Source organism: Leptinotarsa decemlineata, unplaced genomic scaffold, assembly GCF_025532065.1.
Source record: "Leptinotarsa decemlineata unplaced genomic scaffold, Ldec_3_MD MMD2_tig00026354_RagTag_RagTag, whole genome shotgun sequence".
Taxonomy (NCBI): domain Eukaryota; kingdom Metazoa; phylum Arthropoda; class Insecta; order Coleoptera; family Chrysomelidae; genus Leptinotarsa; species Leptinotarsa decemlineata.
The window spans coordinates 13,464,136-13,488,691 of NW_027412702.1; the positions used below are offsets into that span (position 1 = coordinate 13,464,136).

The 24,556-nt window shown below is 35.2% G+C and overlaps 1 protein-coding gene across 1 annotated transcript in view; it reads right to left on the reverse strand.

Annotated features, from left to right (window-relative positions):
• Positions 1-2,806: 2,806 nt before the first annotated feature.
• The window catches only part of LOC111506315 (protein takeout), a 29,381-nt gene continuing 7,631 nt past the window's right edge, over positions 2,807-24,556 (reverse strand). Inside the window, exons 2-5 of the mRNA XM_023161353.2 lie at positions 17,353-17,593; positions 11,441-11,574; positions 9,958-10,110; positions 2,807-7,085 (exon numbers count right to left, since the gene is read on the reverse strand). Coding sequence (XP_023017121.2) covers positions 6,931-7,085; positions 9,958-10,110; positions 11,441-11,574; positions 17,353-17,593 — 683 coding nt within the window. The 3' untranslated portion in view covers positions 2,807-6,930. The remainder of the gene's footprint in view (positions 7,086-9,957; positions 10,111-11,440; positions 11,575-17,352; positions 17,594-24,556) is intronic.

Genomic DNA, 24,556 nt, shown 5'->3' on the forward strand with positions numbered 1-24,556 from the left:
CAATATTTAAGCCTTCTTGACAATTTGAAAAACATCTCTTAGTAATTTGTTTTCACTATATCTCATTTGTCTCTGAGCTGTTCTTTTTATTTTTGATAGGTACTGTCTAGTTAGATCATTACGTATTTCAGCAGAATTTTGTTTATTGTTTGAGCTACCAGAAATTGTAGTTTCTATTGTAAACTCTATACATTTTGTGTGAAAGCTATTTTTCTCCCGGAAAATAGCTTTCGTCATCAATGTATCCTATTAATACCATATAATTTTTAGATTCAAGATATTCAGTAAAAAAATGTGAAAAAAAATGAATTGAAAGAATGAACTGCGTAGTTAATGGTCAAAAATCCTCGAATCCGTAAACATGAACGATACCCTAATGTGAACTTTTGACTCCACGTAATCCAAATTTTAACACTATATCAACAATAACGAATTCAATTATCGTAGATGTGTTGTATTTTTATCTCGTTTTGGGTAAACACGATGTGTGAAACTGATTCAAATATAAATTTGTTTTCAAAATGGTTTAATTAGTACTTATGCAGACGTTTTATTGTTTTGTCTGTGCTGATATTTCGCCGAATACGAACATGGGTGGGTAATTGCAAGTCACTGAAGAAAATTAATGTTCAGATCATTATATTGATGAAACAAAATGAAGCCTCTCCATCCTAAAAGAGCCAAGAGCCAATTTAAAATTTTGTGGATGTTTTGTTGGATTGTTTAAAATGCAATAAACTATACATATTTTTCATAACTTTTTGAGGTAAAATGTCAGATAGCTGGAAGTAATTCAAAATACCGAAAAATATCAACTTTGAAGTTTTGTAAAAGAGCTAAGTGTAATCTCTACAATATTGTTCTAAAAGAATGAGTTACAGGGATGAACAATATAAACTTTTGGTTAGTATGAAGATTCAGTAAAATATTCTAACTTTACATTATGAAAACATATGTTATTTCAAAACAGTTTTTTTTCTATCTTCTTAAGATATTCTATAGAATACACAGGATCATCCATCATACACAGCAGTCTGGTGGAGTTGAAATTTGAGCTATCGCTGATCGACAATAACACCTAGAAGAGCACATAACTTCCGTTAGGTTTGGGGTCTCCTTAACACAATTTGGGTTTCAACACTTCAATATTTTCATCTATTTGTTCTAGATTTCAAATTTGTTGACTCATTTTTCAGATAATCAAATAAAAAAAGCAAATAATTTCAAAATGAACTTTTTCTTTCTCTAGAAAGGAAGATTATCACTCCTCAAAATATACCCTTTCAATTGACACCCTAATCTTCTTCTATGTGTATTTGTGAAATTTATTTTTTCTGAATTATTTTATATCGTAGTTGCATCCTTGTAATTTTTCTGATTATAATTTCCAAAACTATGAGCTCTCGAAAGAGATGTCTCAAATCATCTCGAAGCAACTAGGATTTAAATTTTTATTGTTTTTGTTTAGCGCTAGTTGATCAAATACTGTGATGAATGTAATAATTGGAATGGTTTCAGTATAATATCTAGTCAGTCAGTTGGCGGGTTGGCTGTCCTTGTTCATCTTTTACTGCCTGAACCACTGTGCATGCTGTTTTCGGCGAGTGCATTGGCTTGGAATGTGGGGGTTGAGCAAACCGGCTATCAGATACTTGCTTCCACGTAGCCCCGCTGGAGACGGGAATGACAGAATCACATGTGGTTCTGTTATTCCCTAACTGAAAGACATCCCAACGATGGCTTAATCCTAAGGTATCCGTGCTGGGAGGATGAATGACACTAAGCCTATCAGCTGTCTCTACGGAACCTTCGAGATACCGGGCGCCCTCTCGTCGTAGCATCGCCTTGTCACGGTAATGCGGGGCACTGCCGTAATTGACCTTCTTTCCTAGCTACTCGTGGGAATTTTATGGACAGAGTGAACTTGAATTTTTTTTCTGACGCTGAGTCTATAGAGGAGATGGATGTCGAGCTTACGACTCCAGTTGACTTCCCTGTAAACTTAGAGATCAGGAGCGAGTCTACAGAGGAGATGAATGCCGAGTTTACGACTCCAACTGACCTCCCTGTAAATTTAGTTGAGGAGCGAGTCTACAAAGGAGTTGGATGTCGAGTTTATGACTCCAACTGGCCTCCCTGTGAATTTAATTCAGGAGCGAGTCTACAGAGGAGATGGATGTCGATTTTACGACTCCAACTGACCTCCCTGTAAATTCAGTTGAGGAGCGAGAGCTTCTGCCAGAGGCGAAAAAGCCCTGCACGGCTGAATCTAAGGCATCGTCAGGTGTAGCTGACATGCAAAAACCCTCATATGGGAAGGTCGTCGTGGGTATCAAGGTGGGATTCTTGCAACTTGACTACCCGACTACCTCATTAACAGAGCATATACTTTGTTCCCTCCCCGCTGATGGGGACCGAATCAGGTCTTTAGAGTTCGGCAGAGCCGTACTCTTACCATCTGACCTGAAAGACCACTCACCATACAAACTAATCGGCTTCGTTAAGAAGCTGGGTTTATTTGGCCGAGTGTGACTAGGTGTGAGCCACAATAAACCCTTGCGAGTTGCGGTGGGAGGTCGAAAAGATCCACTCACTTTGGACCTAACCTAACCTAGTCAGTCAGTTATTCTGAAGATGGGCATGTTTCACAAAGGTTTTGGCAGCATTTTATGCGTTAACCTCTATCCAGGAAAAAGTGAAATGAAATAGGAGGCTTGCGAGTACTTCTTCAGGATTCGTCGTAAACTATAATGAACTCAAGAGAGATGGGCTCATAGGGAAAGGGAAAATAAATGTCATGCTCATGTCACTTGAATTTTCGTTTAATAAATAACAATGAAAAACAGTCCAACACGAAGTTCTCTTAATACTATTAAATTACACCAGACGAGTTCGATTTTTGTCCGAAGTCCTCTTGCAACGGGTGAGAAGTTGTTAACTGAATGACAGCGAATAGTGCTTTCCCTCTTCCATTTCTCATATTGTATGTACAAAAAAAGCCATCAAATGGAAAACGCTAAGTAGAAGTAATGAAAATTTAGGGTTACAATTCTGAAACTGAGCCTTATATATGTTTCCCTTCTTGCTGTGTAAGTAGAAAGCTCATTCTTCATAGTTTGAAAAGTTCAAGCAAATTATATGAACAAATGAAAATTAAAGGTGAGTTCCTCGATACATCTGCTTCACAAATTGAGCGAGAAATGTATAATGATGAAAAAAACTATGAAAATTTCACTTAAAACCAAGGTTTGGACATATTTATAACTTTGGGAATGATCCAGTTGCATGAAAACATTTCAAATAAAAAGGTCCTATATCCTAAGATAAAAAAAGTTGTTCCTTCAGATGAAAGAGTCTTACACACTAATTCAGGTCAAACATAATTGGCAAATGATGATAATAATTCTAATCAACATCATTCTGATGTTTGATATCGGTAAACCTCCATATTATGAGGCACATGTTAATGCACTCTCCAATAAAATGATGAAAACTCAGGACTGGCAAAATTACTAAAAAGGTCTCAAGAACTGAACTGAAGTCGTATCAGGATTATTTTCCAGGTTTCTTTTGCGATGTTTCTTCTACGACTGCGGTAAACATCATCGAAGACTTCATTATTGTCTACTGCAAACATAAATGGAATGTCAGACATGAAAACCTTCAGACCACGCTCAACAAACCGAAAAATAGCTGTGAAAGTTTTCACTCTTTGATCAATTCAGAAAATGACGCTAAAAAAGTTAAAATGCTAATATAGCCGACACATTGAAAAACTTTATGTGACAAATATTCTGGTATCAACGATTGAAACATGGAATTCTACAAGTCTTTGTTTTTATCAAACATCTTTAAACTAGAGATATTTATACATGTGCATACTAACTGAAACCAAAGTATCCGTTTTTTTATAGATTGAGTGGGGTTATCATCCGTTAAACGTATCTGTTTTATTATTTTGTTTTTGATTTGTTCTTACTTTTTTTATGTGATAATAGGACTTGATGAAATTCATTATACCTTCTCAGTATGTATTATATGTCAAATAATGAACCTAGCTATTTAGCAATGAATTTTTTTAAAGTGGAAGTTTTTTTACAGGTACTGTCTTCTGAAAATATTATTTCTGCATATACTATCTGTTCAAGATAGGGAGGACCAGCTTGTGAAATCAGAAAGTGTAGTAGATACAAAGTCGGCTGAATAAAGAAAAAGTTATGCATTCAAAAGTTTATTGAAGTGTCGTTTTGAAATTCACAAAATTTCGATTGAGTATGATAAATCAGTGAAGTTACCGCTATAAATGAAAACTTATAACAATGGGTGATTTTTTTTCCAGTCCACATTAAAAATTAAATCGGTGATGATTGTTCGGAAACGAAACGGGTTAAAAATTTGTAGAGCTCAAAAAGTACCAATGAGAAAGTATTTTCCATCCTTTAATATCTTCTCTAATAACGCCAAAAAATGAAAGCATTTTTTGTATTGATACCAGTACTTCTCAATAAATTAATCGATGCGATATTATTCTTTCTAGCTATTCTCAGACATTTTCACTACCTTAAATGGACAAAAAGGGACTGGGAATTCATCTTCACCCGAACCAGTTCGATTCATTTTTTTTATTTGATCACTTATTCCAAACCTTTTCCAGGTTTCTGTTTGTCATTTTGCTAATTATTCTGTCTCAATCTCATACCAGGTGACACTCTCTAGATTGTCAGCGAGATTTAGAGTTAACAAGCTACTTGGTGATTTCCGTCTAATCTTCTTTGCGTTTCTTCACTAAATTATTATATTTTCCTTTCCAAGACTGACACATTTAAACGTCAGTTGTAAATGAAATACCTTCCAGTTAAGACAAGCTACCCTGAATGAGTCAGTTGATATTGAGTCTAGAGTATAAATGTTGAAACACGTCAACTTTGGTTTTCAGGAAGATACATATCTACGTAATAATTCAAACCTTGTCAGCCACCCTCTCTCTTGTCAACCCTCTTGTCAAAAGTTTCTAACAGGTAAAAAAGTCGATTGACACCATATTTGAAATGTCTTTGAATGTTGTACCCCTTCCTGTAATATTTCTGACATTACAACGATAGTAGGTAGCAGACCAGAATAGTGAAGGATATCTCGATATGCTGAATGATTGAGTTATTTAAGGCACTAACAACGAAATCCATTCAGATCCTCTACTGCGAAATGGGGTAGTTTTTCAGCAATATAGAACGATCTCTCACTGCATGATACAAGTGCGATAATTTCTCGATAATAATTTTCCTGGTCGACGGATTGAAAGGAATGACCAGCTAGATTCCTCGATTCGACTCTACAGGACTTTTTGAACCAAAAGTCTAAGAGATGTATTTTGGACAGTTTACCGGATTACCATGTGGTATGTAGGCTACTAACACCTGATATTCTTCAGAATGTAGAAAAGGCAACAAAATTTTGTTTATATCATTGTATGTAAGATAAATTCAATGAAGTAATTTCTTCTGTTTTGCTTCACTTTCTAGTTGGAAAGTGAATGCACAATATTGAACTGCTCAACATTGCTTAATGTTATGATAACAAAAATTTTACAGCATTCGATACAAAATTGAAAGATCTATTATTCTAATTTGAAATCTTCGATGTGTAGGTTGTTATGCAGATGGGTTGCGAATAAGGGGTTGTTCTCAACGTAAAAACATGTATTGAAAACTGAATTGGACTTGTTTCATGATTTTCTTGCTTCCGGTCTCAAAATCAAATGACCTATTCAGGGTTGCTATTTTTAACGGTGTGTGTCTTCAAGAATCTTAGTATTATTATAGGTATATTACCACACTAGATTATATGCATTGAGATCGTGGGTATTTACACATTTCAGTATATCATAACGACTAACTGAACTAAGTTGATGATTAGTCATTTTCGTTAACTACACCTAAAACTGGTGGCCAAAATCTTTAAAAAACTTTCGGGTACTATTCTACAACGTGACTTTTTTCTCAGTTTGACGATACACCTTTACACTGTCCGAACAAAAAATATTATTCCTCAGTTCTATGAGAAAACGGTTCACTTTTCATGAAGTAACACCCAAAGTTTTGAACTTCGAAAGAAAATCGAAGTTTCAAAAATGTATGTGACGTCACTACTAGGTTTTGTCAAACATTGAACACCTGGATTGCAAGAAGATTTATGGACTTCTGGCAGAATCTTGTCTAACAGACCTCCTCACAGGTCACTGTCGTCTGAATCATCATTGCGGGTTGCGGTGGAGGGTCGAATCGACCCACTCACTTTCGACCTAACCTAACCTAACGTCATTACCATTGAGACTTATCTCCTCTTTCAAACCATGTTCCAAAATGTATAGGAATTGTGTGAAGCAGAAAATAGGACTGAATGAATATACAACATAACTATTCATTTAGTACTACTCAATCAAATGCCCCTTCTAAAAATTCCAGGTATTATTGTTCGTAAGTGTTTCGTAATATGAAATGCTTTTCAGTTCCGGAACAAATCAACAAATTGACGTCAAAAACAAGTTGGCAATTTCGCAGGAACAGTTAGAACAACAAGAATACCGAAAGAAGAAGAAAATTCAATTATGCAATATGAATAAACTTTACGGTGTTGCCAAGTTCATAATCGAATGTAAGTGACGTCACGACCATAGTTTTCAATCGATTTTGAAAAAACTACGGCAGAAGAAATTGTAAAAAATCTAAACCTAGGTTATCCCATTATCAGTGTGAAGGTCTATTTACGGACAAATGGCAGGGTGTAGCACTATTCTATGTCACTCTGGGAACAGTTCAGTTCATACGAAATGGTGCACTTAACGATGGGACATTCTTTGTTTAGTCTACGCAGGTACAAACAAAAGTGCAATGATATTCCGTGAAACGTGCTCTGATACGGTATACTCAACTCCTACGCATCAGGCAACCATACTTTCAGCGGTAATTTGACGAAAGCGCCGTTCAAAAATCCCTTGAAGTGCTTCGCTATGGCTGCGTTGGCAGCCGGTTTCATTTCAGCAATGATTTCGTCTGCGTTATTGTTTAGGAATTGGTTCATGGCCTCTCCTGAAACGATAAGTTGTTTTAATATGGGAATGAGGTGACGCATACAAGAAAAGTGTATTCCGTTGTCGTATCATGATTGGGCAATTACCGCCTTTTTCGTCGTAACTACTAGTTTCAAGGTCTATATGGTTGATTACATCAATTTTTGGTTATGTTCGAATCTGTTTGACAATTTTACTAGTTCGGACTTCTAAAATGATCCTTTTATCTTAATTATTTTATTTGTTTCATTGTATTTTCATTTCACGTTTCATTGCTTGATTAAATTGATATTATAGATATTCATTCTAATTGTATTTGTTCTTCCATACATTTCGAATTACATTCGAATCATATTAGACAATAGTCCAAGTCCAAACTAGTTTTTTTGTAATGGGTTCTAATGTTTAACTGTGTTAATGCTTATGTCATGGGTTCTGTAGTTTCATTCGGACCTGAACCAAAGGAAATGCATCCGAATGAAATAAGTAAAAATAAATATGTTGAGCAGTTTTATTAAAAAAAATATGATAATGGTGTAGGTAATGTACTAAAATAATTCAGAAGGTCCTAGGCAGCAGTCATCACACTACATTCCTCAGCAATCTACGGTACTGATCAGATGAAAAAATAATAAAATCGTTGGGCGTAGTGTTTAGGTACATATTTACTCAGGTTACGTTACTCCCAATGATTTTATTATTATTATTTTTTTCTGATCAATACCGTAGATTGATGAGGAGAGTGGTGTATTAATTTTTAGCTTTCAGTACATTATTTACATCATTATCATCTTCTTTTTTTAATAAAACTGTCTAACAAATTTTTCTCATTATTTTATTGTCTAGTTATTAGTTTCTAATTTTGTTACTCAATTCTTCTCATTCTGTTTAGTTCATTTAGTGCCTCAGTATTACAAGGTTTATTTCCCGATAATTTGCTGCAATCTAACTCCTCAATACACAAACCCTCCAAAGACTTTACTCGACTTTGGACTAAGGTATGCTCTTGCTCTTCAAACAATTTCGGGCCTGAATATACAACTGCGTGGTTTACAGTGCTTTCTTGCATTTTGTAGATGGTGAAAGCCCATGACAAACTTTAGGTTAACATCCTTCTTTCAGCCATTCCATAATTGAACTTAACGATGCTGAATATCCGTTTGAAAACACCTCTAGCTTATCCAGCTGATATAAAGTAGAAGTGAATAACATTAAAACATCTTCTTGGAACCAAGAACAGACCAATATGGGACTATGTTGTGGTGAAATTCAGGCGGATATAGTTTTTCTATTTCTCAATAAAGTTGACTAAAGACTGAAGCATTCCCAACTGCTATTCATAAAGTTTGCTTGTAGTGAACTATTTTTGGGAAAGAAAGTTTTTGGCTTTCTACTACTCCATCTTGATACAAATAAAGGATGAGAGGGAATCTTCCAAAAAAAGGAAGGACGTAATCAATTTGAAAATAAGTAGTTCTATACATGAATGTGTAGATCATGCAAAAAAGTAACTTTCAGACACAAACTGAAAGAAAGTCCTCCTGAAACAGCTACTTTCATATTGCAGACATAAGCAGACCTAATGACATTCATTCACCTATTTGATTTATTCCCAGCCAAGAGGAATCTTATTTGAATTGAAGGGGTTATATTTTTGGGAGTGATTAATTTTTGGGAAATCAAATAGGTGAATGAATGTCATTATGATGTCATCGATGACATAAGCAAATCAAGCTTATTCCGTGACATTGAAAAATCCTAATTTATGAATGAATTGTGTCTATTTTCTATAATGTTATCCAATTTGGTACTGAAAAGCCTTGGGGCAAGTGTCTTAAAGCGAAACATCGATGTATACCAGTAAGGATGACAGTGTTCCATGTAAGTGCAATTTGTTACCATTCATTTAAAGTAGAACTCATGTGAATGATATCTGATTTTTATTTCACAACGAATGTTTGAAATACAAACTGAGTAGAGAAAAGTATCTTCTGTATAATTCAGTGTTCATATAGAAGTATTTGTTTCGAAAGATTTTTTTTTTCGTGTAATTCAATGTTTATATGTAAGTAGCTGTTTCAGGAGGACTTTCTTTCAGATTGTGTTTGAAAGTTACTACTCTGTATAATCTACACATCCATGTATAGAATTACTTATTTTCAAATTGATCATCATAGGACAGGAAAACTTTTCCGTTGCCTGAATTCGGTTTCACTTTTCCGATTTCCTTCGAATGCATTTCTCACATGATCCATTTTACAGATTCGATTACCTCCTCTTTTCTCGTTTACCGTGGCTAATCATTTTTATTCAGATACCTGTCTGTCTGCTTTTCTGTATAGTTTATGACTCAGTAATCCTTGGATTTTGATTGTAAGTATTTTTGGGTTGAGATAGTTTAGATATAAACCATGCTGGGATACGAATATATCATCAATATGAATGTTTTTATTGAATTCATTTCAAACCGAAGTATGAAGCTATAGAACACTTTTTCCCCATCAGAACCAACTTAGTATCATCAGGAGATGATTTTTATGTAGGTCACTTCTGAATGCAGCATATTTTTCTCAGCTCAAACGATAATAAGCAATTGTAGATAGTAACAATATGATTAAATATAAATTAGAGTGCGGAAGGACTTCGGTCGATAGCCAGTTGAGCAAAATTGTAATTTTGTTCAGTTAATTACAATTATTATTATTATAAATTAGAGGTGAGAAGTATCTCCGTTCTTGTTGGTTCTTGGGAAATATTTTTCGACACTTGTACCATTACCACCGTAACAACTGAGAAATTTCACTGAGATTTCAATAAAAGGAGTAATAGGTTCTTACCCAATACTGTTTAGTTTCATGTTGAAAGTGGTAGAATGCAGTTGTATTACGTACCTATTATGTTTCCGTGATTGATTATATCTTTAATTCTGAAACGGCTCTTCTTCATTTCGAAATCCACTACCATTTTGTCAATTTTCATGAATCTCACATCTTTTTCGTTCCTGAACTCTTTTCCAAAAATTTTGGCAGCACCATTCACATCCACTGGAACATAAATTATATGAAGCATATGTATTCATTATTTCAATACTCAGTTCAATACGGTGATATTTTTCATGTGAATTTAGTTTCTGAATACAGGAATTCTGCTGAATATTCAGCTACAGAATGATATTTCAGAACTATCAAGTTGTAGAAAAAGTTGGGGTTTATACTTATTTGATGAATATCATGGGACATATAGAGAAATAATTATTGGAAGATAATATTGAAGATCATGAACAGACTAATTAGTAAAGTAGAAAAATGATATAATCAGCAAACTTGAATTTTATAAATATCAAGTGTTTTTCAAATAGCACAAAATTAATCATTTTCTGTTCAACTGTTCAACGAACAGTATATCGTAAGAATTATCAATTAATGACTAAATTTTGACTGATTTGAAGAGACTGCAAATGCAAATTTCGCATTTATTTCTAAACACGTTGAAAGTGTCATCCATATGGTTTTGACCACTGGATACACAAATTTATTATTTTTTTAAAAATTTTATGAACTGAAATGTACGAATGCCTGTGAAAACTTACTTCGTTGAAAGTAAATTCACTAAACTCGGAGTGTGGAGAAGGAATTTGACAACATTTTTAACTTAAAATCAGAAGTTATTGAAATTCCGAGTTTCAAGTAGGATATCAATAATATTCCGAAAATGAAGTTGAAATTTAATGATAATAATGTTGAATAATCCCAACTAGGCCTACTTTTTCGGGAATGAACATAAAACGGCATCGAAAAACAATTTTTTGTATAAAAACTCGCAAGACAAGATTTTATTCAGCAATTTTGATTAATAGAATTGATGTTAATAGAAACCATATGAGAAATATGATAGAACTGAACGATACTTGATGGAAATCTATAAAATATCCAAGAAACACACTTTAATGGAGTTTACAAACTGCGGCACGTGTTTCGCTATACAATAGCATCTTCAGGCGTCACAATACTCGGTTCTGTAAACTTTATCAAGTGGAAATCTAACATTGAAGTGTATTTCCTGAATACGAAATCATATCAAAATATGAAAACTCTGACCCGTTACTTGAAGGAAATTGTCAACACTATCATGATGATAACTATTGAATTTTGACAATAGATTTCATTCAAAACGCGTTTTGCTACATAGTCAACTGATGAAGCTACCGTGTTGCAAAACTCGTATTGACTGAATACTGGATAGAAGTTACGTCAATTGAGAAATTACTACTAAAATCATTGGTAACGTGTCATAAATGCCTTGGTTATTTGGTTAGAAGTGTGAAATAATTTTTCATTAACAACTGTTCAAGTATGTGACTCCATGAGAACTCACAGAATATGGCCCAAAAATCTCCTTTTGACCTCACTGGAAAGAGTAGAACGTTACCATTGACATCGTATTTTCCTTTGCATTCTAGTCGTGGCAAGTGGATACCAAATTCAATTACGTAATTGTCGAGGTCGGTCCTGAAATGTACCCGAAATTACTTGATTGGTTTTTTAATGGAATGCAAAAAGCAATTAGCGTTCTAACATTTGGCTACATCGTCAATTTTAAATGAATAGTGAAACATGAAACCACTTAACACTAGCAGTAGAGCACCTTATCTGACTCGCAATTCGCTAAAAAAGTTATCATCATCAATACATGACTGAATGGTTCAGTTTCAGTCATCTGCTGATGATACTAACTTGGTTAGCAACACGTACGTTGAGGAAAGGTGCCCTAGTTCTGGCGTGTAAAAAATATTTTCATTAGAATGGCGAAGGCGCAAGTTCCAGAATATTGTTTACAAAAGAACCGTTAAAAAACTTAAACGATAATTATACATTGTTGAATATTACAAGTTCAGAATACTAATAGTATATATGTCCTTCACAACTCAGAATGTATTCACAACCTTCGGAAGTTGGCTGATTTTCGAATGATAATTCGATAATACTGTTAAAAAAATTGTCAGGCTAACCTGAACTACTTTGTACAACTTCTTTTCATACCTGTTTTACTTCTTACTGATAATCTTAGTTGCCGAGCAGGATTTAAAAAAAAATTTTAATTACATTTGTGTTTTGAATATTTTGTTGATTATATAAAATTAATATAATAATAATTTTTTGCACAAAGGAAATCGTTACTTCATAGAAGTATGATAAGCTAACCTAAATAATGTACAATATATAGGTTTCAAAGATGTAGGGTAATAAGTATAAATAGTAAATATGATACATAAACATTATTCCAAATCTCTATAAATGATGCATTAAAATAAATTAAAAAAATACATTAAAAAATGCAAGGAAAACAAACACTTGACTTAAAAATGAAAACTATAACTAGTGTTTTGGAGAGTAATTTTCACATATTAACACATATATGGACAAAGCAATATAGCTCAGAAAATATATATCACGGAATGGGTGTATAATAATCAGCAGAAACTTTACTGTTGACCGAAGTACTATATCATGAAGGGGTTTTCGATTTGTAGATGTATATCAATCTTTGAGGTTGATTTATTATAGCCTTATTTTTGAATTGTTCGATATTATTGATTTCTGTGATATATTGCGGAAGGCGCCCGTAGAGTTTCGGAGCCAAAAATTTAAAATTCTTCTGCCCAATAGACTTCCTCCCGAGGAGTTGTTCTCCTAGGCCATCGTCCATTCTGTCCTTTCCAGGAAGGTGAACAGTTCACTAGGATACATCTCCTTAATATTGGCAGGTGTAGGCCAAGACTCACCGAACACACACTCTCTTATTGACGATAACACCGGGCACTCGCATAGGACATGCCTGACAGTCTCATCTTCATGTTCACACATCCTGAATGGAAGAGTGTTCACAAGCCCCATATTATGGAAGTGTTACCTTAGTTGACAGTGGCCAGTCAGAAATCCTACTGTTAAGCGTAGATCTTTCCTGGTCATCGCCAGATATTTCTTCGGCGCCAGCTTCCCATGGTCGCCCAAGGTGATCCTGGCAAGATTGCATCCTTTTATTCTATCCCATTTCTTTAGAGACTGATCATGGGCGTAACATTTGCTTAGTTTCGCAATTGTCGAAGTCATCAGGCCGTAGGTGTCACTGGCTCCTAAAATTCTTAGTCCAGCCGCTTCCTTGGCTAAAGAGTCGGCAATGCGATTACCTTGACCCCTGTCGTGCCCTTTAACCCAACTCAGGATAATGTTATTATCTATCGGGGCTTTGGCTAAATCTTGGTGACACTCTAGTACTAGCCCTGAGGTTACACGTTGTCTGTTCAAGGCTAATAGGGCTTGTCTGTTGTCAGTGCAGATTGTTATGTTTTTGCCAGAAATTCCTTTCCTGGTTATTTCTTTTGTGGCGATCGAGATACCAACCAGTTCTGTTCGGACCACTTAAACCTTAAGCTCAGTGATCTGGAGTACACTCCGTATCCTGAGCCTTTTTTTGTTTTTGAGCCATCTGTATATATGCGTATTGCATTTGTAGCATCTGACTCTGTGTTCTCAGTTTCAGAGTAAAGATGGTCTGAAGAGTATTGGATTGTTTTACAGAATGAATTTTTGATAATTTTTTTTTATACTATCACTAATTTATTAATAATAGTTTTTCCGACTGCCCCCAAGGTACTATTCAATAAGCTATATGCGATTTCACTAATGCGTGATACACTGTTTTCAGTTGGATTTTGTGAACAAAATATATCTGAGGTTTTTCAGTTTGGAAATTAATAAATGTAGTTTTTTGATTACATACGCGACATGCTTATCCCACTTGAGGTGACTGTCAATAATCATATCTAAATATTTAAATTCAAATGTAGATTTTATTGAAAAATCATCAGAAATGTTCAAAGTAGTGCAGGACGTCAAAGTGGATTTATTATTGGATAGAAACAATATTTCGCTAGGGTCAGCAATCGACTCTGAAACCATGACTTAATTTCATACATATATCTGACAACAGTACTAAATAACGAACCAACAAGAATAAGTAATATCAGTAGTACCCTCAATGACATAATATCATCGATTAATGTTGATATGATAGGTAATACTTGCACAATAAATGCTGATGGAATATCTGACCATTGTTTGGTATATACGGAGTTGACATGTGAGGAGCATACCCAAAAATGCTTTTATAGAACATATCGCGATTATGAAAACTTCAATTATGATGAGTTTTTTGTAGATTTAGTAAAAATTCCCTGGTATGGCCTTTATTTATTGAATGATATAAATGAAATCGTCTCTACTTTCAATACATATATGATTTCCATATTTGAAGTGCATGCACCAACAAAAACAGTAAAAATTAGTAAACCAAAAGCACCATGGCTTACAGACCCTTTACGAATGATGATTCGGAATAAAAATAATGCGATGGCAAAATTTAAAAGAACAAAAAATAGGAATGATTGAGATAATTTCAAGAACTTGAGACATGTGGTAACAACAGCAATAAGGAGATAAAAAAAAGGGTATCTCAACTTTATTCATAACCAACTTGATTCCAAACTTGTGGAATACTCTTCATCTTCTTGATATTGTCAGTAACAAAAAGTATAGTTCTATACCAGAACATCTAAAACTGCCAGATAAAATTAATGAGCATTTCATAAAGTCAGTTGAAAACATTGTGAATAAGCCCTCTAAAAAAATATTAGATCACTATAAGAGAAATAGTTTCAACGAAAACATATGCTTTAAATTCATACCACTAACAGATGAGCAAACTTTCTCAATAATAAACAATAAAAAATCAAATGCCACTGGTTCTGATGGAATCTCCATAAAAATGATCAAACTATGTACACCTTACTTGATTCCGATAATCACTTTTATGGTGAATAAATGTTTAACAAATGGAAAAAATCACTAATTTTTCCGAATAATAAAATTTCTAAGCCTATCAACATATTACCATCAATTTCAAAAATTTTTGAAAAAGCAGTTCATGAGCAAATGTATAATTATGTGAATGAAAATAAAATACTACCACCACATCAACATGGATTTAGGCCAGGTCATAGTACTACTACTGCACTCTTGGGAATAACTGATGAAATTATAAATAATCTAGATTAACGTAAAACACAACTTTTATTATCCATCGATTACAGCAAGGCCTTTGATACAATGAATCATCATTTAATGTGCACCAAAATGAAATACTTTGGCTTTGATAATATGTCGTGCTCATTAATTGAATCCTTTCTAAATGATAGAACTCAACGTGTTGTCATGGAAGACATAAAATCGTCTGAACTTGGGGTAGCTCATGTATTAGCTCCCCTTCTTTTCACTATATACACTTCAGATTTCTCTAAGGTCTTGAAAAAATTTCAAATACAAACATATGCAGATGACACAAACTTATTTTTTAGTGATAGAATTGAGAATATTATGAACCAACAAAGTTATTTGAATGAAGATATAAAAAAATTGATTGAAATATCCAAGGATCATTCACTCATTATCAATCCTACCAAATCAACAGCCATAATATTTGGAAGTGATAAAGATCGACAGAGGGCCATAGACAATATATCTTTACAAGTTGATGATCAGTTGGTGATATATAGTGATTCGATAAAAATTTTAGGTTTGATAATTGATCACAATTTCAAATTTATAATACATGTAAGTAATCTTATAGGACACTCTTATTCAATACTGAGAAAATTATATTTCATCACCTTAATAAAAAAATTAAAATCACATAATGAGATTCACTTATATTATCGATATTTAACTATTGTGATATTGTTTATGGCCCATGTCTTGATTATCTAGCCCGCTCTGGAATAAAGAGAGTACAAAACGCGTGTACTCGGTTCATCTGTAATATCAAATATAGGGAGAATGTGACACCTCATATTAATGACATCGGATGGCTGAAAATGCATAATAGACGAGAGTTGCATCAAGTTTATTTCCTTTTCAAATTATTTTTTAATAAAATACCAGAAGATTTAATGAAAAAGCTCACTCCACGTCATCAAGTTCATAACAGATACCTTAGGACAGTTACCACCCTTACCATATCACAACATTTCACTGTACTTTATGAAAAATCATTCACATATCAGGCTGCTACCACTTTCAATATATATCATAAATATATAATACCACAACCATGTTTATCGTTCAAAAAGAAAATTAGGAAGATCATATTCGATAAACAGTGATCACAACAATCTGTGAGTTAATTCATCTATCAATAATTTTCATTTATTTTTTTTGTTGTAACTATATATATATATATATATATATATATATATATATATATATATATATATATATATATATATATATATATGTATCAATTTGTAAATGTACAAAATACTGGTTGAGTGGAAGAGTAGCGTAAGCTAAACTCCGCCAGTATAAATAAAGACAATTTATTATTATTATTATTATTATTATTATATCTCTTTCTACTAGTTCTTTCAAAGTGTTCCATTCTTGGGCTGAGTAAAAAATTGCTGTATCATCTTCATACGTGATTATTTCTCTTCTTGTATTGACTTCAAATAAATCATTTAAATAAATGTTAAACAGGATTTGTCCTAGCAGGGTTCCTTGAGGCACTCCATAAAGAAGACTTTATCATCTATTTTTTACTTGAACTTGTCCTTTAATGATTTGTGTTGGATTGAGAGTGTTCTGATTGAAATCAGAACACAGGCATTATCAACAAATCAGTTGAAACTAGCTGTCTGCAGACAGAAGACGAATCTCGTTCAGTTATTGATGTTGTTATTGATTTTGCAATGGAAAGCCTTTGGGCATTTATCGCAGATATCCGTGATTTTAGTCTTCTGACAATCCCATACATGTCGTCTACATAACATACTTTTGATCAGGCTCATTATTCAAGAATGGTTCAGTCCAACAATCAGTCCAATAAAGCATTTGTGGTTCAGCTAAGCATCACTGATGGGATCTATGGTGGGTCGAAATAGCGCTGTCTTGTGATAGATAAGGAATTCTTGAGTTTTTGTGTTCTAGCTTCAACTAGTTGCGTTGCAGTGAAAGCTGCAGTGAAAAACAGAAGACGGATCTTTTTCAGCAACGATTTCAAAGTTTGGCTTTGCAACGGGCCTTGTGGAAATTTTGTTTATCATAGATATTCGTAGTTTGTGGATACCCAAGATGGCGTCTTCGTGAGAGGAGATGTCGAGGCTCACTATTGTGTTGTATAAGATAGAAGCGTAAAAAATAGTTCTACCTATGAAACAAACGATGCGAACTTACTTGATGTTACCGACAGAATAGTTACTGGCTCCGTTAGTAGATATGTTGTAAAAGGCTGCTCTGATTCTGAAAGGACCTCTTCCGTTCTCCATGATAAGATTGTCGATGGTGAGAGGATCTAGGCTGGGAACATCAATGTCCTTGATTCCCTCCTTCAGGTATGGTCTGAGATGGTTGAAAGTTTTTACAAGGCATTTGTTGATTTCCGGGTCTGCTTTGAGGCATGGAAGAATGTATTCAGCTGGAAAAAAATTGTGAGAGGTAGAATGGATTTTTTATATTATATGTGGGTCTGTTTCACTCAGATTATTCATGAAAGGTATTTTAATTACTTATTCTACTTATCCTAGGAAAAGCAGTAGGACTAGACTAGGGTCTTGACAAACCTGGAGTATATCTCCAATGTTTTAGATATTTTTCAAGTACACAGAAATTATTTTTGAGAATTTTGGGAGTGAAGATAAATAATTGTGATACCAATAATCAACAGTAACTAATGTTGAATTAGGATCGTCCATTAGGTATGATATCAATCAATAATGTTACTTTCGGGAGTGTTTGCACCTCTGTCAGTGCACTCCATCCAATTGAAATATTTGTGACATTCAGAATTTCCAGTATTATTATCGCAAAATTCGTAATGCTTTACACTTGCAACTCCTGGTAATTGCATGTTGACGCCTCTTACTAGTTCTGGTTTGATGTAAATAATAATTGTTCCTGAAAAAGACTTTATACTGTCTCAGAGACACCAGAGGTTGCCTACGAGGCGAGATACTTCTGTGATTATTCCTGATGGACAGTTTACTTGATGTTCTCGACAACAGAAAGGTGGATCTGCAGGATTATGCAGACGGCCTTGTTAACTTGACAAGGATCATGTCGAAAAAGTTAGTATGTAAAGAACGAAGAAAAAGGACGATGTTCATATTTGATTCCGGAGGAAGTAATGTTAACTCCTAATCTAGATGATCTAGTATCACATTTCTTCAGGGCAGTGGAAGTGAAATATCACGATAAAAACTCACCTGGAAAGCCAACTTAGGACAGGTACTACACAAAGCCAAAATAACGCTTTACACATATCAAAGGATTTGAGAAAATATTGGATGTATGTGATAATTGTAAGGTCAATGTTCACGTTTGGAGCAATTACTGAGGCTAATCATTCACTGCCTGAACGACTGTGCCTGCTGTTTTTGGCGAGTGCATTGACTTGGGATGTGGGGGTTGAGCAAACCGACCATCGGATGCCTGCTTTCACGTAACCCCGCTGGATACGGGAATGACAGCATCACTTGTGGTTCTGTTATTCCCTACCTGAATGGCATCCCATTGATGGCTTAATCCTAAGGTGTGTGTATCCGTGCCGAGAGGATTAATGACACTGAGCCTATCAGCTGTCTCTACGGAACCTTCGAGATCCGGGCGTCCTCTCGTCGTAGCAATGCGGGGCTCTGCTGTGATTGACGTTCTTTCCCTAGCTACTCGTGAGAATTTTATGGACAGAGTAAACTTAAAAAGTATTTCTGACGCTGAGTCTATAGAGGAGATGGATGTCGAGATTACGACTCCAACTGACCTCCCTATAAATTTAGATCAGGAGCGAGAGCTCAACTCTCCAACTCCTGATCCAATAACTGAACCTAAAAAAAGGTTTGGTGGTGCAGCCAGGAAACGACTGAGTCGTCTCCTCAAGAGGGGGGTACCTTATGAAACCGCCTTGCACCAAATTCTAGAACGGCATACGCAAAATCTGTCTCAGGTGGAGGAACAGACCCCTCATGAGCAGGTTATCAAACGTTTGCCCTCAAGTGATGATTCACCAAAACCAGAGACGAAGGAGCCCTTCACGGGCGAATCTAAGGCATCGTCAGGTGTAGCTGACGTGCAAAATGTAGCTGACGTGCAAAAACTCTCATATGGAAAAGTTGTCGCGGGTATCAAGGTGGAAAACTTGCACCTTGAGTATCCAACTACCTCATTAACGATGAAACAGCAGAGCATATACTTTGTGCATGCCCCGCTGGCGATCGAATCAGGTTATTAAAGTTCGGCAAAGCCGTACTCTTACCATCTGACCTGAAAGACCACTCACCATACAAAGTAATCGGCTTCGTAGAGAAGCTGTGTTTATTTGGTCGAGTATGAATAGGTGTGAGCCACAATAAACCCTTGCGGGTTGCAGTTGACGGTCGAATAGACCCACTCACTTTGGACCTATCCTAACCATATTTTCCTAGGGAGAAAAGCAAGATGAACAAAATAGAGAATTGTGCACATTGCCAATTTCACTTATGCGGAACATGTCAGACTACTGGATGATACTAAAAGTCACAGTAATTTAGTAATGACCTCCAGCCTAATACCTCCAACAGTCAGGTATGTTCTGTATTATATAATTTCAATCTAGAATAGAGGGGTTTAGATCCTACTGAAGGACAAAATATGAAGGGTCGATAGCTGTGGCCTAATCGTTGCACTGATGGATCAATAACACTATCAAGTTCTGGTGCAGGTGTATTCAGTGACAGATCCAGAATGAAAAGATGTTAACCTTCATTGTTTTATGCGTGGAGAGACTTTCAAAAACCAACTTTGCACATAAATCGTATAACCAAGTGACTTCAGAAGTACTTTTGGCTCTACGTTTAAGTTGGAATTGAATTGCCAAATTGACTGTCTCCTGTTTGGATTCCTCTTGCAAGAAAAGGCGATTTTTCCGATTCAGAACTTGTCATGAGCATTGCTTTAGGTTTTACCACAAAAATAGTGATAACCTGAACTTGTGACATAATCTACTAGGATGGGTAGAGTTTATATATTCAAAATATTTCATTAAATAATTGTTAAGATTACAGCAGGGATGACCTACGTTATCGAATGGGATTCTTCATGGCTCACTGAAGGAATATCCGACGTGACAAACTTCTAGAGGCTCGCTGAAACGATACTGATGATCGTTCAAGATATGGATCATTACAATAGTTGACTCACAACTTCACGATTTTCGATTCATTTGCTAGTAAAAAATGCAATGTTGATGCGAAAATTATTTTTAATCATTTAGATGCTGGAGGAAGTCGAATAGAACTCCAACAAAAAACCCTCATGAATTTTCTTTGTCTGTCACTTGATGTGACTGCTTTAACGGTATATTTAATCTAAAATAGACGTTTAATTCACCTAATCACAGAATAAATAGGAAATAATGGAATTAGTGGTATTAATGTTAGCACCAGTTCAAAAAACTTGTTTGTATACACTGCGAATATTTCGAAAGATTTTCGAAAGACAGTCAAATGATATGCGGAAGACTCCTTATACGAAAAATATTGACCGAAGGCCACTCCAAGAATTAGTGTCTGCACTCTGAGATTATGAAACCCATTTTGTTGAGTCATTAGCTTTCGCTCAGGATAGCCTTGACACGAAGAAACCCCTCATGTCTACATTTCTCGTCACTTTTCCTGTTCAAGAAACACTGCGAATACTTTAGTAGGACATATATGGAATTCCCGTTTCGTGCGTGAAAATACGACTTGGAAAACTCTTGCTGTTAGTTATTCAAAGCGAATTATGTAATTCACCAGCGTACTGAATGTTTATTGAACCTATGCGTTTCTGTTCAATCGGCACGAATCCTACAAATGTAGGCCGCCAACAAAAGACACCTAATTATATTACCTACCTACCTACTTAGGCATTATGTAATTTCTACGAAGAGAGTGAAAGTGTTATCGAGACGAAGTGTGCAATATCAGCTCGACCGATGTGATGCGTGAGACCTAATAAGTCACTTATTATCGCTATGAAACTTGAATTCATTGACAGTTAAGATATATTTATGACTATTTCAAGCACCAGGTGATGGATATTGATGAATATTGAATATATTATGAACAGAGCATATTTGAAAACTGTTCCAATTTACTCGCATTTTTTCCGTGTTATATTATGTCAGTTTGAGGTTTAGGGAGCACAGACACGCAGAAAAGATATGAGAATCAATAAGATAATCAAGGGTCTAGGGCCTGTTAAACTTCCAGGTGAGAAGATACATATGTCGAGAGAGGTTAAATATCTGGGAGTGATACTAGATCCAAAGTTGATCTGGAACCAACATCTAGAAAGAGTAGGTGTCACAGATTCGGGCTAGACGCTAGACATGACATAATACTGTGGTACGATAACACTATGATCTGGTAGCCAAATATGAAAAAAACGACCGTTTTTTTGCAGACTAAGCTTCTTGAATCTTCTCCCTTCACATCTGATAATAGTGGATGGGAGCCAGTTCAGACTCAAACATTTACCGAGTTACAATAGATCAAACAAAACACAAATTTTTGAATATGAGGAGGAATCAACAAACTTTCATGAGCCGGAAGACACCGAAATATATGTTTGATGAATGATACTAATTTCTCAGTCGAAATCATAAACAGTGAAGGGTGGAGAATGCAATCATCATCGAAGGAATATTTTTCAAGATGAAAATATCGAATCTAATGACATACATGGATCACCAGGAGACTGGTGCAGAAACAAATAGAAGATGATCTCAACAGTTTTCGGTCGCAAAGCAACCGTTATAAATAGATAAGCACTATTCTAATCATTACTTGATGAAAAAAATTGCATAAACGCAAGCGAAACATGTTGGTTTGACACCCGAATTAGCTTGCCAATTTGACCAATCCATTGAAAACTGCACTGGCAGAAATTTGGAAAGGTTTTCTGGAATGTTATCAGAAAAAGAATCTACATGATACTAGAAATGATATAAAATGAAGAAAGTTAGTGCAGTACTGTTTTTGGTTTATTACCGCCTGCCTGGCATTAACGATGCCCAACAAGTGGTTCTTAAATTGAAATAATATTTGGAATTATCATAATAGTACGTGAATATTACTGGAGTTTTTTTCCAACACCAAATTGTTATTTTTAACACCTCGACACGCGTTTCGATTACCAAGTGATCATCTTCATAGAGGAAGATTAAAACTCTTCTAATAGTATGTGCGGAAATCATCGAACTGATTAGCAGTGTTCCATGACGGTCAGTCATTGAATGACATTTTTGAAATCAAAACACCCAACAGTAAATGGTTATTGGTTGTTCTGCCGAAGAGGCAAATATGCGATTCAGTATCAATCACGATCCATTATGATTCAACTCCGATGACTGTCTCGTAGATTCAGTGAGACGGATTCCGGTTGTATTCAATCTTATCCAGATCCCTGTTTACCTTACTATAATTCCAAAATAGTAGGCACTAAATTCTCAGAAATGACTGACGTTTTCGCCTCAATCTGGCTCTTGCAGTGACGTACGGAAACTATACCAAACATATGACGAAAAATTATGATAAAATATATAGAATCACAACCTTGACAACGATATTTTCGTTTCAATGCGATAATATTTCTGAGAATTCAGTATTATGGAATTGCACTTCAGGTCAACTTGATTGTCTCATTTTATCTTGTCTCTAGTAATCGGTAGTTGCATAATATCTCTCATGGAAAGTGAAAATAATGTCGCTGCAAGAATTGAACTTCGTGATGTACCAGTGTACACTATTCAAAAGCTACGGACTCACCGCTTTCAGAAATGTAACTGGATCACGTTTTAGAAATAGACACAGCTAAAGCTGTGTCTATTTCTAAAACTCATATTACATACACACATATATACACAGTTATCATACGTAGAAATATAATAGAATATAGAATTGAACACCCCCGCTCCACTTTTCGTCATTACCCAGTCGACCAATCAAAAGCTACTGCGCGCACAGCGGAAAATTCAAATCAGTTCTGAAGTGTTCTTAAGTGGGCTTTGGGGGCTAAGGCCCAGTTGATACATAATAATTGACGTCTGGAAGAGACGATGCTCGGACCTTTGTTTCTTCTATTCTGTGTGAACTGGGCCTTAGGTCGTAAAATCGCCAGAATGAAGCGACATATAAAAGACATGGGATTTTGCGCTGGGACTTTCCTAGCTATATTACTACTGTAGTCCAGAGAATTCTTCTAGAAAACAGAAAGCCGGTACTTTGCTAACCTGACGAAGTTTGCTCGTCATGTATATTATCTGTGACATGACATCTGAAGCGTATGAAATACAACCGTAGTCCATTTCAGTCCCGATTTCCAGAATTAGAAAAGTGTTAGATAGGTAATTGAATAGCCAATGAAACGAATTATCACAAGATCCCCTTGTTGGCCTCTTGGCATTTTGTTGGTGTAGGTACAGCTGGTCCTTTAAACAATTCCGATTGGACTGACTCAGGCACGAGTTGTGATTGGAAGAAATTGTATTTGTAGAAGTTACACAATCCAAAGGAAAAGCGAAATTCCGGAGTTTAAGAGAATACTGTATGTTTGAAATAAATGAACCGCTGAATAAAGATGGAATATGATTGAATAGACGCCAGCTGTTTGATGATTTTTAACAATTTGAGATGAGTTTTTGCAGTTTTTACTAAAATCTGTTTTCTGTTTTTCCGTTAATCAGCTGTCGCCCTCATACGAACGACAACTCTCAGAAGTTGAGAAACTTGTGCGAGCTAAGGACTAACGAGGGCTTACCTTTCAACGTGTGATTCCTAACACTAAGTATCCTTTATTAGATTTAAATATGTATATTAGTTTCATCAGTTAGTACTAGGACAGTTATTTACCTCAAAAAGGACTTGCAAATGTCCATTCATATATTGTATGTTTTAATGATCTGAGAAAAGTAATATGAAATATTTTGAATACACTGTTTTCCGCCAGATAGAATGCACAGGTTGATTTGATTAAAAACATTTTTTGTGTTCGAAGATTCTGGTTTGGAAATTTGTAGATGTTCTTCCAATATAAACAATTGGGCTTGAGTCACATTTTAGCTTGTAGACACCTAGCTGAGTTACTCCCAATATAGTTTTTTTTTCATTTAGAAAAAAACCGCATCAGCCGTAGCTATTAGCGGCAAACATATAAAATATATCTGAAACATGCAGTTGTTTACATTACAGTTTAAATAAAATGTTACATTCTTTAAGAAATTCAACAATATAGTTGGTATTGCTATTTTGGAAAATTTCACTTAGTTTGGAGGGAATTTTATTGGTCAGTCTCTCAACTGTGAAGAGCGGGCACTCTACCAGAACATGCTTAACAGTCACAAGGACTTCACACGCGAAACATTTTG